Genomic DNA, 12,820 nt, shown 5'->3' with positions numbered 1-12,820 from the left:
GCCATTTACCCACTGCCAATTGACTCCCAGAACCCTTGTTAGCCAGGGCAGAGCATTGGATGCCAAACAGTGGCTGCAGCCCGTTAAAGGGCAGCATTAGCAAAATGGCAGAAGGAGCAGCAGCTTTGGGGGTGCTGGAATCCCCCTCACCTCCCCCTGAATTTCCCATACGTCAGTGGAGGTGCTGCTGGCAAAAGTGAGGGCTAGGAGTAACAATCTGATGGGCACTGAGGGCAGGAGGCCCCATAGCGGACTGGTGCAGGCTGTCTGGAGGGAGGTGACAGAGGCAGTCAGTGCAACCTTCACCAACCCAAGAACTGCCGACAATGCAGAAGCAGATCCAATGACCTCAGAAGGGTGGCCAAGGTAAGTCAAGGCTTTTGTGACAATATACATCCTCTATCACTCATACAGTTACACTCACCTCTTTACCTATCATTTTCTTTCTCTCTCAGCACCTAGGGGTCAATGGAAACTCATTTCTGGTAAGGGCAACTGCTCCAAACACTCAAGTTTCTTCTTCACAAAACCATTCTCTCAACTCTCTGTCTTTGCCACAAGGGGGACTGCTAGTTTTCAAGGACACTTCTTTTAAAGGAACAAGGCACCTGTACCTCTCATCATAATGGCATGACCTTTTATAGGGCAGGTCTCCATGACACACAGAGGCCTGTAACATTGCCTTTTCTCCTTCCAAAGGAAAAAGGGCATACAACCAGTGCCATAGAAGGACAGCCAGAGGAGGATCACCCAGAGTCCTCTGGAAGGGGAGGCAATAGATTAAATAGGCAGATTCACAAGAGAGCCTGTAGCAGAGGGAAAGGTTGAAGGCAAGTGTAATCCTCACTTGTCTTACTGTACTTTTTAACTTGTGTCTGCTGGAAAACTGCTGAAAAGAGTCAAGGAAAACCAAAATGGAAGCATGTTCATATATGGATTAAATGGGCTACAATGTAACTGATTGGCTGAGGATGAATGATGTCATGGCCATGTGGATGCTGCGTGGAGTTGGGGGTATATAAAGAACTGCCTCAAGAGCGATGGGCAGAGCAGTTGGAGTCAGAACAAATGATCAGACAGCTTCATACATACGGTCACCTGCTCTCCAAAGGATTGGGCTAATATCGATCTTTTGTACTTAGTGCCTTGTTACTGTGTGTAACTTTAAAAACATTTATTTTAATTTTTTTAATCATGGGATATGGATGTCGCAACAAGGCCAGCATTTATTGCCCATCGCTAATTGCCCTCGAGAAGGTGGTGGTGAGCCGCCTTCTTGAACCGCTGCAGTCCGTGTGGTGAAGGTGCTCCCACAGTGCTGTTAGGTTGGGAGTTCCGGAATTTTGACCCAGCGACAATGAAGGAACGGCAGGGTCAACACAGACAAACATGATCCTATCTTCATCCAACATCCATATGCATGTGCCTTCCCACAGGGGATCACTGGATAAGAGTAACAGAAAGAACCCTGGCTGATTGTCTCCCTGCCTAGCCCACGGGCACTTTGGCCTAATTGTGAGAAGCCAACTGCAACCTTGGCTGAGATGAGCTAACTCAGCACAGATTTTACCGGGGACTGCTTGGTCTGTATTGGCTCAACACTGACCAATGCCCATTGAACTACTGGAGGAGAAGCTCTACATCAGCACATTCAATGTTAAAACATCAACATCTGCCCTTTGCTGCACTGGAAAGTAAAACAGTTAGCAATTATTACTCTAAAGTAGAGTTTAAGTAGCTATCAGAAGGAATGGAAACAAAGATGAGGCCCCTACCTGGCTCCTGTTTTATCATTCCATTCAACACCTGAGTGTTTAAAGTGTTTGGAGGGGAGTCTGAATGTTTCCGCTTCTTGGCTGGGTGCACAGGAACACCACTGCAGAGAGACGAGATATTACTGAGCTCAGATTGCAGAGGGAGTGGGTAAGAGATAAATTGAGAGAGAAATCTAAAGACAAACTTCATTCATACATTCTCATCAGAACACCCTTCCTTACTGAGCTCAGATAATTAAGGCTGCTCAGAGTTCGTGGTCACGAGCACCAAGCCAGATACTTCACAATATTCAATACAAAGTAAACACAAATAGGTGGATTTTACAAAAGCAGAAAGAAGTTAGGGTCATCACCAAATAAGCAGCAGCAAAAATGCTAACAGCATATCAACCTGTTGATATCTAACTATTGAGTATATATATTATACACACACACTTTTTTTGCACTTGATGGGAACAAGTGCATTCAGAATACAATCAGCAATAATAAATGCCTGAAGTTTGAAGATTGTAAGACTGCTGCATGTCGAGTGGTTGAAGAAAAAAGATAATTTCAGAGAAAGTGAGGAGATTGTATTAGAAGGGTTGGTCTGAACAGCAGTTCTATGAATATATATAAACACAGATTAAATCATTCATTAAGACACAGGAACACACGTTCTCCTGCATCTTACTCTGATCCATGATGTTGCAGAAGCTGGTGAAGCATTTGTGACTGCTGGGCTTGATGGAGCTCATTTGGAGATATTCCCGATACTGGATACTGGGGCATCACTGGCTCAGGCTTCATGTACATCTCCCGTGGCACATTGGGATAGTGTGGGTTGGGCGGCTGATGAGGGTGTGGCGGTTGAAGGTGTGCTTGTGCAGGATGTTCCAGACGAGAAGGGGGCGTCATATGACATAAATGCTCAGGGGTCATAGTGCGAAGGAGGTGAGACTCTGCTGAAAGAGATAAGCAAGTTTTAATGCTTTACAAATTGGTATGCTTTTGAGCAGATTCCCTTCATACTTTTGTGTTATCTTACAAACACCTCTGCCTAATTGTGGATTTGTTTGGAACTGGTTTAAGATTAACTCACTTGCAAATAGCTGACAGTATCCACATTGGTGTTACTCTGAGTGATTCTAAATGAGCAACAAGCTTGTGAACATTAGAGCAAGTCTTGAACAGCTCATAAAACTCAGCTCTTTTCAAACACATGAACGCACACCCATTCCCTATTAATCAATTCCACTCAGATCCAAAAATTCTTTTAGAGACTGGGTACATTGGCTCCAATTAGTTTTTCTTTAAGTTTTTACTGTCTCTTCAATTTTCTCTGCTCTGACTGGAAGGTGCTGATTCCTTGATGGGATATGGTTTCATAGGTGCTGGAGTCCCCCAATACCTCAGCCAAGTAACCAATCCTCAGGTGTGAGCCTAGACTCTGAATGTTGACGAAGGAGGCAGGAGAGGGTGGGGACAAAGGAGGGAGGAGAGGGTGGGAGAGGTGGAAATCACACTAAACCCAATCCCGATCACAACTTCATCTGACATCTACAAATACACACTTTCCAGCAGGGGCACTGGCACCAGTTATAGCATCCCACTTGTCACCAAGGCTCAGATCAACTAATCAGCACAGACTGTAGATACAAGCTGGGAATCTCTGGTCCTGTGTGGCTCAGCTACTCACTGCCTCAGCCAGGGACGCTCGGTTCCTCTAAAGTGTGTGGTATATTGTAGCAAGCATTCCACTTGTATGAGTCCTTGACCACTCTTTAAGCTGTTGATCCTGGAGGACTACCCTGGCAATATTTGGCATTTTCAGCTTGCCTGTATTGTCTCCAATAAACTCAAACCTGCGCGCATAGAGGGTGACAAAGAACCTACAAAAGATGTAGCCTGTTGCCAAACTATTGACTCTTGGCATGGTGAACCTGAGCTGAAATTTGAAATAGAGTTGCTCATAAGGTTCTTTTCCTGAAGACATGTTGGGGGAGAAATTGGATGGAGCCGCAAACGAGGCGCCAAGCTCGCCTGGGCGCCGGATTTAGCGCAGCGTTTGGAGCAGTAGCGACCGCCGGAAATTCAGCTTGAGCACCCCAAGAGGGACACGGGGTGAGGCTCGAGGCACTCCACGTCCCTCTTAGGGTGCTGAAACTGAATATCGCAGCGCAACGCGCCGCAGCGCCACACGCTGCGGCACGGCGCGCTGCGGTACTGCAGGCCTTCCTCCCATTCTTAAGGGGGAGGGGCCTGCACCAGCGCGATCGGAGATCGCGAGTGCCGGCAAAAGAGCCCGGCACTGAGGAGAAGTGCCGGGCTCTCGGAAAACAGCCGGCAATGCTGCGAGGGGCGATCAGGAGGCCGGGGACGGAGGTGCTGGCAGGCGGCCGCCGAAAAAAACAGCCGCCCTGCACCTCCACCTTAATTTGCGCCACTGCCGCCACAGCTAGGCCCCGTGAACCGGGCGCCATTTGCGAAAGGCGCTACAGAGGCGGTTGCTGCCAAATATCGCGATCGGGGCGGTAGCAGGGCGCTGCGCACACCGATGACATCATCGGTGGCGGCGCAGCGCAACAGGCTAACGCCACCATTAGCGCCCCAGCTAAATATCGCGGGAGGCGTGGCCAGTGGCGCTAAAGCCACTGAGTACCCTCTTTAGGCGCTAACTGGTGGCACAGCCCAAGCCCACCGAATTTCTAGGCCGTTATCTTTTGCATTTCAGTTTTCCCTCATTCCTCTCCTGAACGTGGTGATTCATGCTGGGGCATGATGCCTCACACAAGTGACCATTCTTCACGTCGGAGGATAGACAGTTAAGTGATGGTAGGCTATTCAATCATGAAGGCCATCATCGGTGAGCCTTATTTTGTCCTCACCCAAAGTTCACATAGGTGCACTTTTCAGTCGGAGTCACTATACAGTGATCACGAATGGGAACCCCAGCTGATTTTCTCCTCTCTAGCCCAGGGATGCTGAGGCCAACTTTAGAATCACAACAGCTTCTATGACCGAGATCAGCTAATTCAGTACAGAGTGACAATCAAACCCGAGACCTTCCCAGTTTGTATGTTGTTGTACCATACTATGAAAACATTTATTAACTAAGCCATTGAGGGAACTTTCTCAAAATGCTTGCATGAATGTTTCTGTGAAGTTTAAGCAGAGAAGCTCAGAGAGCAGTTTTATTTGAGGTCAACCAAAGCCCAGTGTCTGCTTGTGCTGAAACTCGTTGTATTGAACATCCAGAGATGTTGCAATGCTAGCCATCAATTGCAGAAATCACATCCAAACCACTGTTTATATATAGCGATCTACAGTGTCTTTCCGTCACACACAATGTTATTATTACTCACACTTGAGGGTCACTCTCGGAAATGCTGTAGTGTGCTGCGCCGTAGAACGATGGGATCCGGGTTTGCACCTGTAACTGCTCACATGGTAGGCTCCTAACTTCAATCATGCCACTGTAGGCAATTGTCAAATGGTCATTTCATGTGTGAGATGAATGATGGGATGGCCCCAGCCCTTATTTTCTCTGACTGGACAAGACAAGGAGAGGGTACAGCAGTAACTCCTAGCTCACTGCTAACTGGACTATGAATGAAGCCCCAGAAATAACAATGATGAGGTCATCTGACAAAGGCCACAAGTAAGGGGGAAGGAGAGGAGTGGGAATGGATTTGGAGTGTGGGAACACTGGGAGCGGGGGTCGCCACTAGCAAAAGCACAGGCAGGAGTTTGCTTGGCGGCAGGTTGGTAGTTGGCAGAAAGGCACGGATGATTAGTGTGGAAAACTGGAGCAGCGAGAGGACTGAGGAAGATAGGATGGTCAGTGCAGGGGGCTGCAGTCACTGCAGGCTGTTGGGGGGGGGGGGGTGGTGGAGGAGGAGAGATGGGGGGATTTCTTAAGAGTTTCCCCAGCAGTGACTTGAAGAAACCCACACTTTTTAAAATAGATACTGCTGAGTATTTATCTGAAATAATATACAATGTTTCTCCAGGTCACTGACAGGGAAACCCTCTCGACAAGTTTCCCCCACCGCCCGCTGTAACTGGACCCCTCACACACCACAACTGACCTCAAACTTTGAACCACAAATTGTGGTGATGTGGATTGAGTAGGCAGCATTCAGCCATAGGCCCAATTTTCTTCTTCTTCTTAGGCAGTCCCTCGGAACCGAGGATGACTTGCTTCCACATTAAAAATGAGTTTGCAGGTGACTGATGAGTCCAATGCGGGACCTACAGTCTCTGTCACAGGTGGGGCAGATGGTGGTTGAAGGGGCGGGTGGGTGGGGTGCTTGGGTTGACGTGCGCTCCTTGCGCTTGGCTTCCACTTGCTCCCGGCGAAGAGACTCGAGGTGTTCGGCGCCTTCCTGGATGCTTCTCCTCCACTTTGTGCGGTCTTGGGCCAGGGATTCCCAGGTGTTGATGGGGATGTTACACTTTTTCAAGGAGGCTTTGAGGGTGTCCTTGAAGCGTTTCCTCTGCCCACCTGGGGCTCTCTTGCTGTGCCGGAGCTCCGAATAGAGCGCTTGTTTTGGGAGTCTCGTATCGGGCATGCGGACAATGTGACCCGTCCATCGGAGCTGATCGAAGCTTTGACCACGCTCAATGCTGGGGATGTTGGCCTGAGCAAGAACACTGACGTTGGTGCGCCTATCCTGCCAATGGATTTGCAGGATCTTGCGGAGGCAGCGTTGGTGGTACCTCTCCAGTGCTTTGAGGTGCCTGCTGTACATGGTCCATGTCTCTGAGGCATACAGCAGGGCGGGTATCACTGCTGCCCTGTAGACCATGAGCTTAGAGCCGGGTTTGAGGTCCAGGTCTTCAAACACTCTCTTCCTCAGGTGACCGAAGGCTGCACTGGCACACTGAAGGCGGTGTTGGACTTCGTCATCGACGTCTGCCCTTGTTGACAGTAGGCTCCCGAGGTATGGAAAGTGGTCCACGTTGTCCAAGGCCTTGTCGTGGATTTTGATAATCGGGGGGCAGTACCGTGTGGCGGGGGCAGTTTGGTAGAGGACCTTTGTCTTACGGATGTTTAGTGTTTAGTGTAAGGCCCATGCTCTCGTACGCTTCAGTGAAGGTGTTGACGATGGTTTGGAGTTCGACCTCCGAGTGAGCGCAGACGCAAGCAAGCGTTTAGGAGCTCAGGGAGAACAGTGTCAGAATGCCATCTACCGTAACCTGCAGCTGGGAGGTCTTAGAGTTATGTAAGCAACAGCACGACCTACCTTGGCAACTGAATCTGAGGTTAAGTAAAATGAATATAGTAATCTTGATCATGAGACAAAAATGTGACAGAGAAGCGCGATTGGCAGGCGGATACTAGTCTGATAGCAGTTGCATGACAGGAAAAGTAGTTCAGTGTTGCCTGACAGGATGTGTGCACATATGCAAGACTTTTAATATATTATTAGTAATTTCCATGTGTTTTAAAAAAAAATACAAGATGGTGATGTAGTTGGGATAGAAACCCACTCCATCTAGTAGCCAGAGCCTGTAACTACAGTGTGACACTAGGTAAAGTAAAATTGAATGGAAAATGTTGATGTTGTGATTTACAATGGTAAATGTTAACAGAAAGGTGTGGATCAAAAATCATGACTATAGAAAATAATGCTTCTCAACGGAAAGTTGATACTTGTAAGAGACTTAAGCATTGCCAAAATGCAAATATTTAAAAGGGACACCTGATGGACAAACCTTTTCTTCCACAAATGATGCAATGGAAAATCACATCAAAACACATCACCAAGTCTTTTTCATGTGATGTCAACTTGAGAAAAATGACGCGCAGCTTTTTAAAACTTTTCTTTCCAAAAAAATCTTTCTTGAAGACCTCCACTTTCACAATAGCTATAATCTTAAAAAAGCTGCCGTAATCGCTAAGTTGTGTAACTGAACCATCCAGACAAGGCGGCCCCAGGTTCAATCCAAGTTCTGTACTGATCTGAGCTGGGGTGCTACTTGGTTTCAGTGAGGAGTGAGGAGGGGAAAACAATCACTGAGGAACTTCCAGGTCAGGCACAACACAGATCCGAGGGAGAGGAAAGCTCCCTTTAATTGATCCGCTCCCACTGGGTTAGCATCAACTGACTCCAGCTGAAAAGTGGATGTTGTTAGAGGGCAGGAGTGAGCTTGGCTGTAGTGCCCCCAGGATTCTAATGCTGATACTCACTATCTAGCTTCATACATGAAAATGACTATTTAGGTGCGGTACTAGAAGGTGAAATCTGTAGTGTATGTACCTTTAAGAGAGAACTACTTTTACAGCTCCTGTATACTGTAGTACCGGCAGTGACCACACCTGCATATAAGCCTTGAGCAGGCATCTGTACTGTTAGTCTTTAGACTACCCACCTCCAGTAAACACCTGTTGATGTTAATCTACAGCCTCCGTCTAGTTATTGAAGAATACCATACCTTAAGAGTTACGGATTCAACAGTGGCGACGAGGTCGATTCGAATCTACCTGCAACTCTGCATTTCCTTCCAAGGATTCGCTCCGGGAGGACGGTGGAAGAAAGTCGAGGCCAGAAGCACGGGCGTCGACCACGAGCAACCGCCCAGTCATCCGGCAGAGAGAGTGAACATCGCAGGGGAGGCTGTTGAGAGCTGGGCTTGGTTCTCCAGCCACGACGATCCAGCAACAGACTGGCAACAGGTACAGCGCAGACCCTTCCCGGACAGCGGCGGCTGGAGCCGACCGACGGCACAGAAAAGGCTGAGCAGTGTCGACGGGGTAAGAGAGAGGGTAGAGCGCACAGGGCGCAGCCGGGGGTTGAAGACCGAGCGGCGTCGACGGAAAACAAAAAGAGAGGGTAAAGCATAGCCGGGGTTCAGGACCGAGCGGCGGCAACAAGAGAGGCGCACAGGAGAATGCGCAGAGCGCAGCCAGGGCTCAAGGGCTGAGCAGCATCCGCGGGGAAAGAAAGGGAGCGCGGGAGACGCCATTTGAGCCGCGGAAAAGAAGGGAGAGCACGCCATTTGAGCCGAGGAGAAGAAGGGAGAGCGCGGGAGATGCCATTTTTGAAGCCGCAGCGGAGAAGAAGGGCGAGTGCAGGAAGAAAGGGTAGCGCGGGAGATGCCATTTTGAGCCAGCGGAGAAGAAGGGAGGGCGCGGGAGACGCCATTTTAGAAAGTCTAACCACACCCAGGGATGCCGAAGAGTGGCAGTGTCACTGTGTTCGACAATGAAGTCGAAGATTGGGCGACATATGTGGAATGCATTGAGGTGTACTGCAAGGCGAATGAAGTGCCAGATGCCAGGAAAGCACTGGTTTTGTTGAATTCCATGGGTGCAAAAACGTATGGCTTACTGCGAAACCTAATAACCCCAGAGAAGCCAGTGGATAAGGATTTCAAAAGCATAGTGGAAATCCTACAGGACCACTTAAACCCCACACCGCTGCTGATAGCAGAAAGATTTAAGTTCCACAAAAGGAACCAGCAGAAAGACGAAAGTAATGCCGAGTATTTAACAGAACTGCGCAAGCTATCGAAACACTGCCAGTTTGGAATGGGACTAGCAGATACGTTAAGGGACAAGTTTGTGTGTGGGCTTCAAAGTGAAGGAACCCAGAAACGGCTTCTATCAGAAAAGGATCTTACGCTGGACAAGGCTTCAGCATGGCAGTATCACATGAAGCAGCCGCACGGGGCGCTGCAGAGATACAACGGAGACCGCAAGAATATGGCACCAATGAAATGTCCTATGGAGCAGGGAAGTGTTATCGCTGCGGCAGAACAACACACGACCAGAAGGATTGTTGGTTCAAAGACCAAGTGTGCAGACAGTGTGGAAAAGCAGGACACATAGCAAGAGTCTGCAGGTCAGGGAAGAAAACCAGCAGCAAGAAATCTCCACAGGAGAAGTACAAAAAGGTACATAAGGTGATGGACAGTAGTTCAGACGAACAGAAAAGTGATACAGACTCCGGAAGCAAGGAGCTGGGTTGTCTGAAACTACATAATGTAATCAAAATGGAGGATCAGCAGACTATCTGGGTCACGCTCAAGATAGACGGAGTCCAAGTGAAAATGGAATTGGACACAGGATCAGCCCTAACAGTCATAAACCGAAGGGACTACAAGCGGCTATTCTCACATATACCCTTGAAAGCTACAGAGATTGTCTTGAAGACGTACATGGGGCAAAAAGTCTACCCCAAAGGAAAAATAAGGGTGAACGTGATATACAAAGGCCAGGAAATACCAAAAATGGACCTATATGTATTGCCAGATGGAGAACCACCACTACTAGGACGTGAATGGATCCGGAAGATACAATTAGATTGGCATTCCATACAGGCACTGAAGGTTGAGGCCAAAAAGGAGGACGACGTCACACCTGGACGACTGTCAAAAATGCTAACTGACGCACAAGAAGTGTTCCAGGAGGGACTCAGAACACTAAAAGGCATAACAGCGACGATTAAAATAGAGGAAAATGCAAGCCCAAAGTTTTTTAAGGCCAGACCGGTGCCTTATGCGACCCGACCAGCCGTCGAAGCAGAGCTGGAAGGTTTGGAACGTTCAGGAGTACTGTCCAAAGTGGACTGGAGCGAGTGGGCTACACCCATCGTTCCTGTAATGAAGAGGTCGTTGAGTAATACGCCTGGGGAACCAAAGAAGGTCCGCATCTGTGGGAATTTTAAGGTGACAGTGAACCCAGTCCTTCACACGGTACAATATCCGCTTCCACGGATTGAAGATATTTTCGCCTCGCTATCTGGAGGTAAACGCTTCACTAAGATTGATCTGGCCCAGGCGTACCTGCAAATGGAGGTAGAAGAAGCCTCGAAACAATACCTCACGATCAACACTCATAAAGGTCTCTACCAATACAACCGGCTGGTGTTCGGGGTAGCATCGGCTCCGGCTATTTGGCAAAGGGCAATGGATCAAGTACTGCAAGGGATTTCAGGGACCCAGTGTTATTTGGACGACATCCTGGTCACGGGCGAAAATGACAGTGATCACCTCGCCAACCTGGAGAAGGTGCTCACTAGATTAAAGGAATATGGGCTACGAGCTAATCGCCACAAGTGCGAGTTTTTCCAGAAGCAGATCTCGTATTGTGGCCATGTTATTGATGAAGAGGGGTTACATAAGTCCCCTGAAAAGATTGAGGCAGTAGTCAAGGCTCCAGCACCGGAAAATGTGTCACAACTGAGGTTGTTCCTTGGGCTGGTGAACTACTACTATAAGTTCTTACCAAATTTGTCTACAGTATTACACCCACTGAACACCCTACTGCAAACGGGGGTACCATGGAAGTGGAATGACGAATGTAAACAAGCTTTCCAGAAGTGCAAAGAATTGACCACATCAAAAGAGGTGTTGGCCCATTTCAACCCAGCACTACCAATTCGGTTGGCGTGTGATGCATCACCCTATGGTATTGGAGCGGTGCTGTCGCACAAATTCCCGGACGGGTTGGAGAGGTCAGTAGCCTTTGCGTCTCGGTCACTAACCTCAGCCGAGCGCAACTACGCCCAGATTGACAGGGAGGCCCTCAGCCTAGTATGGGGAGTAAAAAATTCAACCACTATCTGCATGGGCAGAAGTTCACCTTGCTGACTGACCACCAACCACTTGTCTCCATCTTTAATCCAAAGAAGGGCGTTCCGGTGATGACTGCACAACGGCTACAAAGATGGTCCCTTTTTCTAGGGGCGAACCAATATGAAATAGAGTATAAGGGCACGAAACAGCATGGAAACGCTGATGGGCTATCACGCCTGCCACTGCCTACTGTGGAGGAAGCACCAGCAGTGGACCCTATCGAAATATTTTATTCATCGATAATTGAACGCTTGCCAGTAACTAACGCGGATATAGAGAAGGAGACCCGAAATGATCCGACACTGTCTCGGGTATACGATTTGACGGTGAAGGGATGGCCAACACATGGCGACTCACTGTTGCCAGCATTCTTATCCAGAAGAGAACAGCTGTCAGTATGCCAGGGGACAGTGATGTGTGGATCCCGAGTGGTAATTCCACCCAAGTTAAGGGAGAGAGTGCTCAATGAGCTTCACGAAGGCCATCTGGGAGGGGTGAAAATGAAAAGCCTTGCTAGGGCTTATGTGTGGTGGCCGGGGATCGATCAACAAATCGAGGACCTAACAAAGAGCTGCTCAGAATGCCAGAAGGTCCAAAATGCACCACCACATGCCCCTCTACACCCATGGGAATGGCCCTCCTCTCCATGGCAACGGGTGCATATTGATTTCGCTGGTCCATTCATGGACTCAATGTTCTTAATAGCAGTGGATGCACACTCGAAATGGCCTGAGGTGATCAAAGTGTCCTCCACCACTACAGAGAAAAGGATTGCAGTCCTACGGACCATATTTGCCAGGAACGGCTTGCCAGAGCAGATTTGCTCTGATAACGGACCACAGTTTGTGTCCGACGAGTTTCGGAAATTTATGAGAAGGAATGGGGTAAGGCATTACACATCCGCCCCGTATCATTCAGCCATAAATGGATTGGCTGAGAGGTTCATACAAACCTTTAAAAAGGCAATAAGGGCCATGTGCGATGATGACATTCCACTACAGCATAAGGTGGACAATTTTCTGTTAGCCTACAGAAATGCGACACATGCAGTTACCAACCAGACCCCGGCCATGATGTTCTTTAACCGAAGGTTGAGATCTCGTCTGGATTTGTTCAGACCAAATGTGCGAAGAAATGTTGAGGTTAAGCAATTCCAGCACATCAATGAGAAGCCGACAAGGAGCTTCAATGTAGGACAACCAGTCTTGGCCCGCGACTACCGAACAGAGAAATGGCAACCCGGAACGATATGCACATGGCAGGGGCCACTAATGTACACAGTGGATGTCGGGGAGAACATTGTGAGACGCCATGTCGACCAGATCCTAGCGTCACAGGAACGAGTCAACCCTATGTCTTGCGTACCTGGGGATGAACCCGACATACCGGTAGCATATACCCCAGAAACAGTAGCAGCGGAAACTGATGAACTAACCGACGAAAGGGGGCCAGAATCGCCTCCGCACCAAGAACAAGACACT

General features: G+C 48.6%; 1 protein-coding gene across 1 annotated transcript in view; it reads right to left on the bottom strand.

Moving 5' to 3' along the window:
* The window catches only part of myrf (myelin regulatory factor), a 326,052-nt gene that overhangs the window by 97,897 nt on the left and 215,335 nt on the right, over positions 1 to 12,820 (bottom strand). Inside the window, exons 6-7 of the mRNA XM_086008505.1 lie at positions 2,449 to 2,719; positions 1,776 to 1,876 (exon numbers count right to left, since the gene is read on the bottom strand). Coding sequence (XP_085864631.1) covers positions 1,776 to 1,876; positions 2,449 to 2,719 — 372 coding nt within the window. The remainder of the gene's footprint in view (positions 1 to 1,775; positions 1,877 to 2,448; positions 2,720 to 12,820) is intronic.

This window comes from Somniosus microcephalus, chromosome 15 (genome assembly GCF_052327205.1).
Source record: "Somniosus microcephalus isolate GS21.2 chromosome 15, FLI_Smic_1.0, whole genome shotgun sequence".
Classification (NCBI taxonomy): Eukaryota; Metazoa; Chordata; class Chondrichthyes; order Squaliformes; family Somniosidae; genus Somniosus; species Somniosus microcephalus.
The sequence above is the reverse complement of the archived record's forward strand: the minus strand, read 5'-3'. Positions and strand labels throughout refer to the sequence as shown.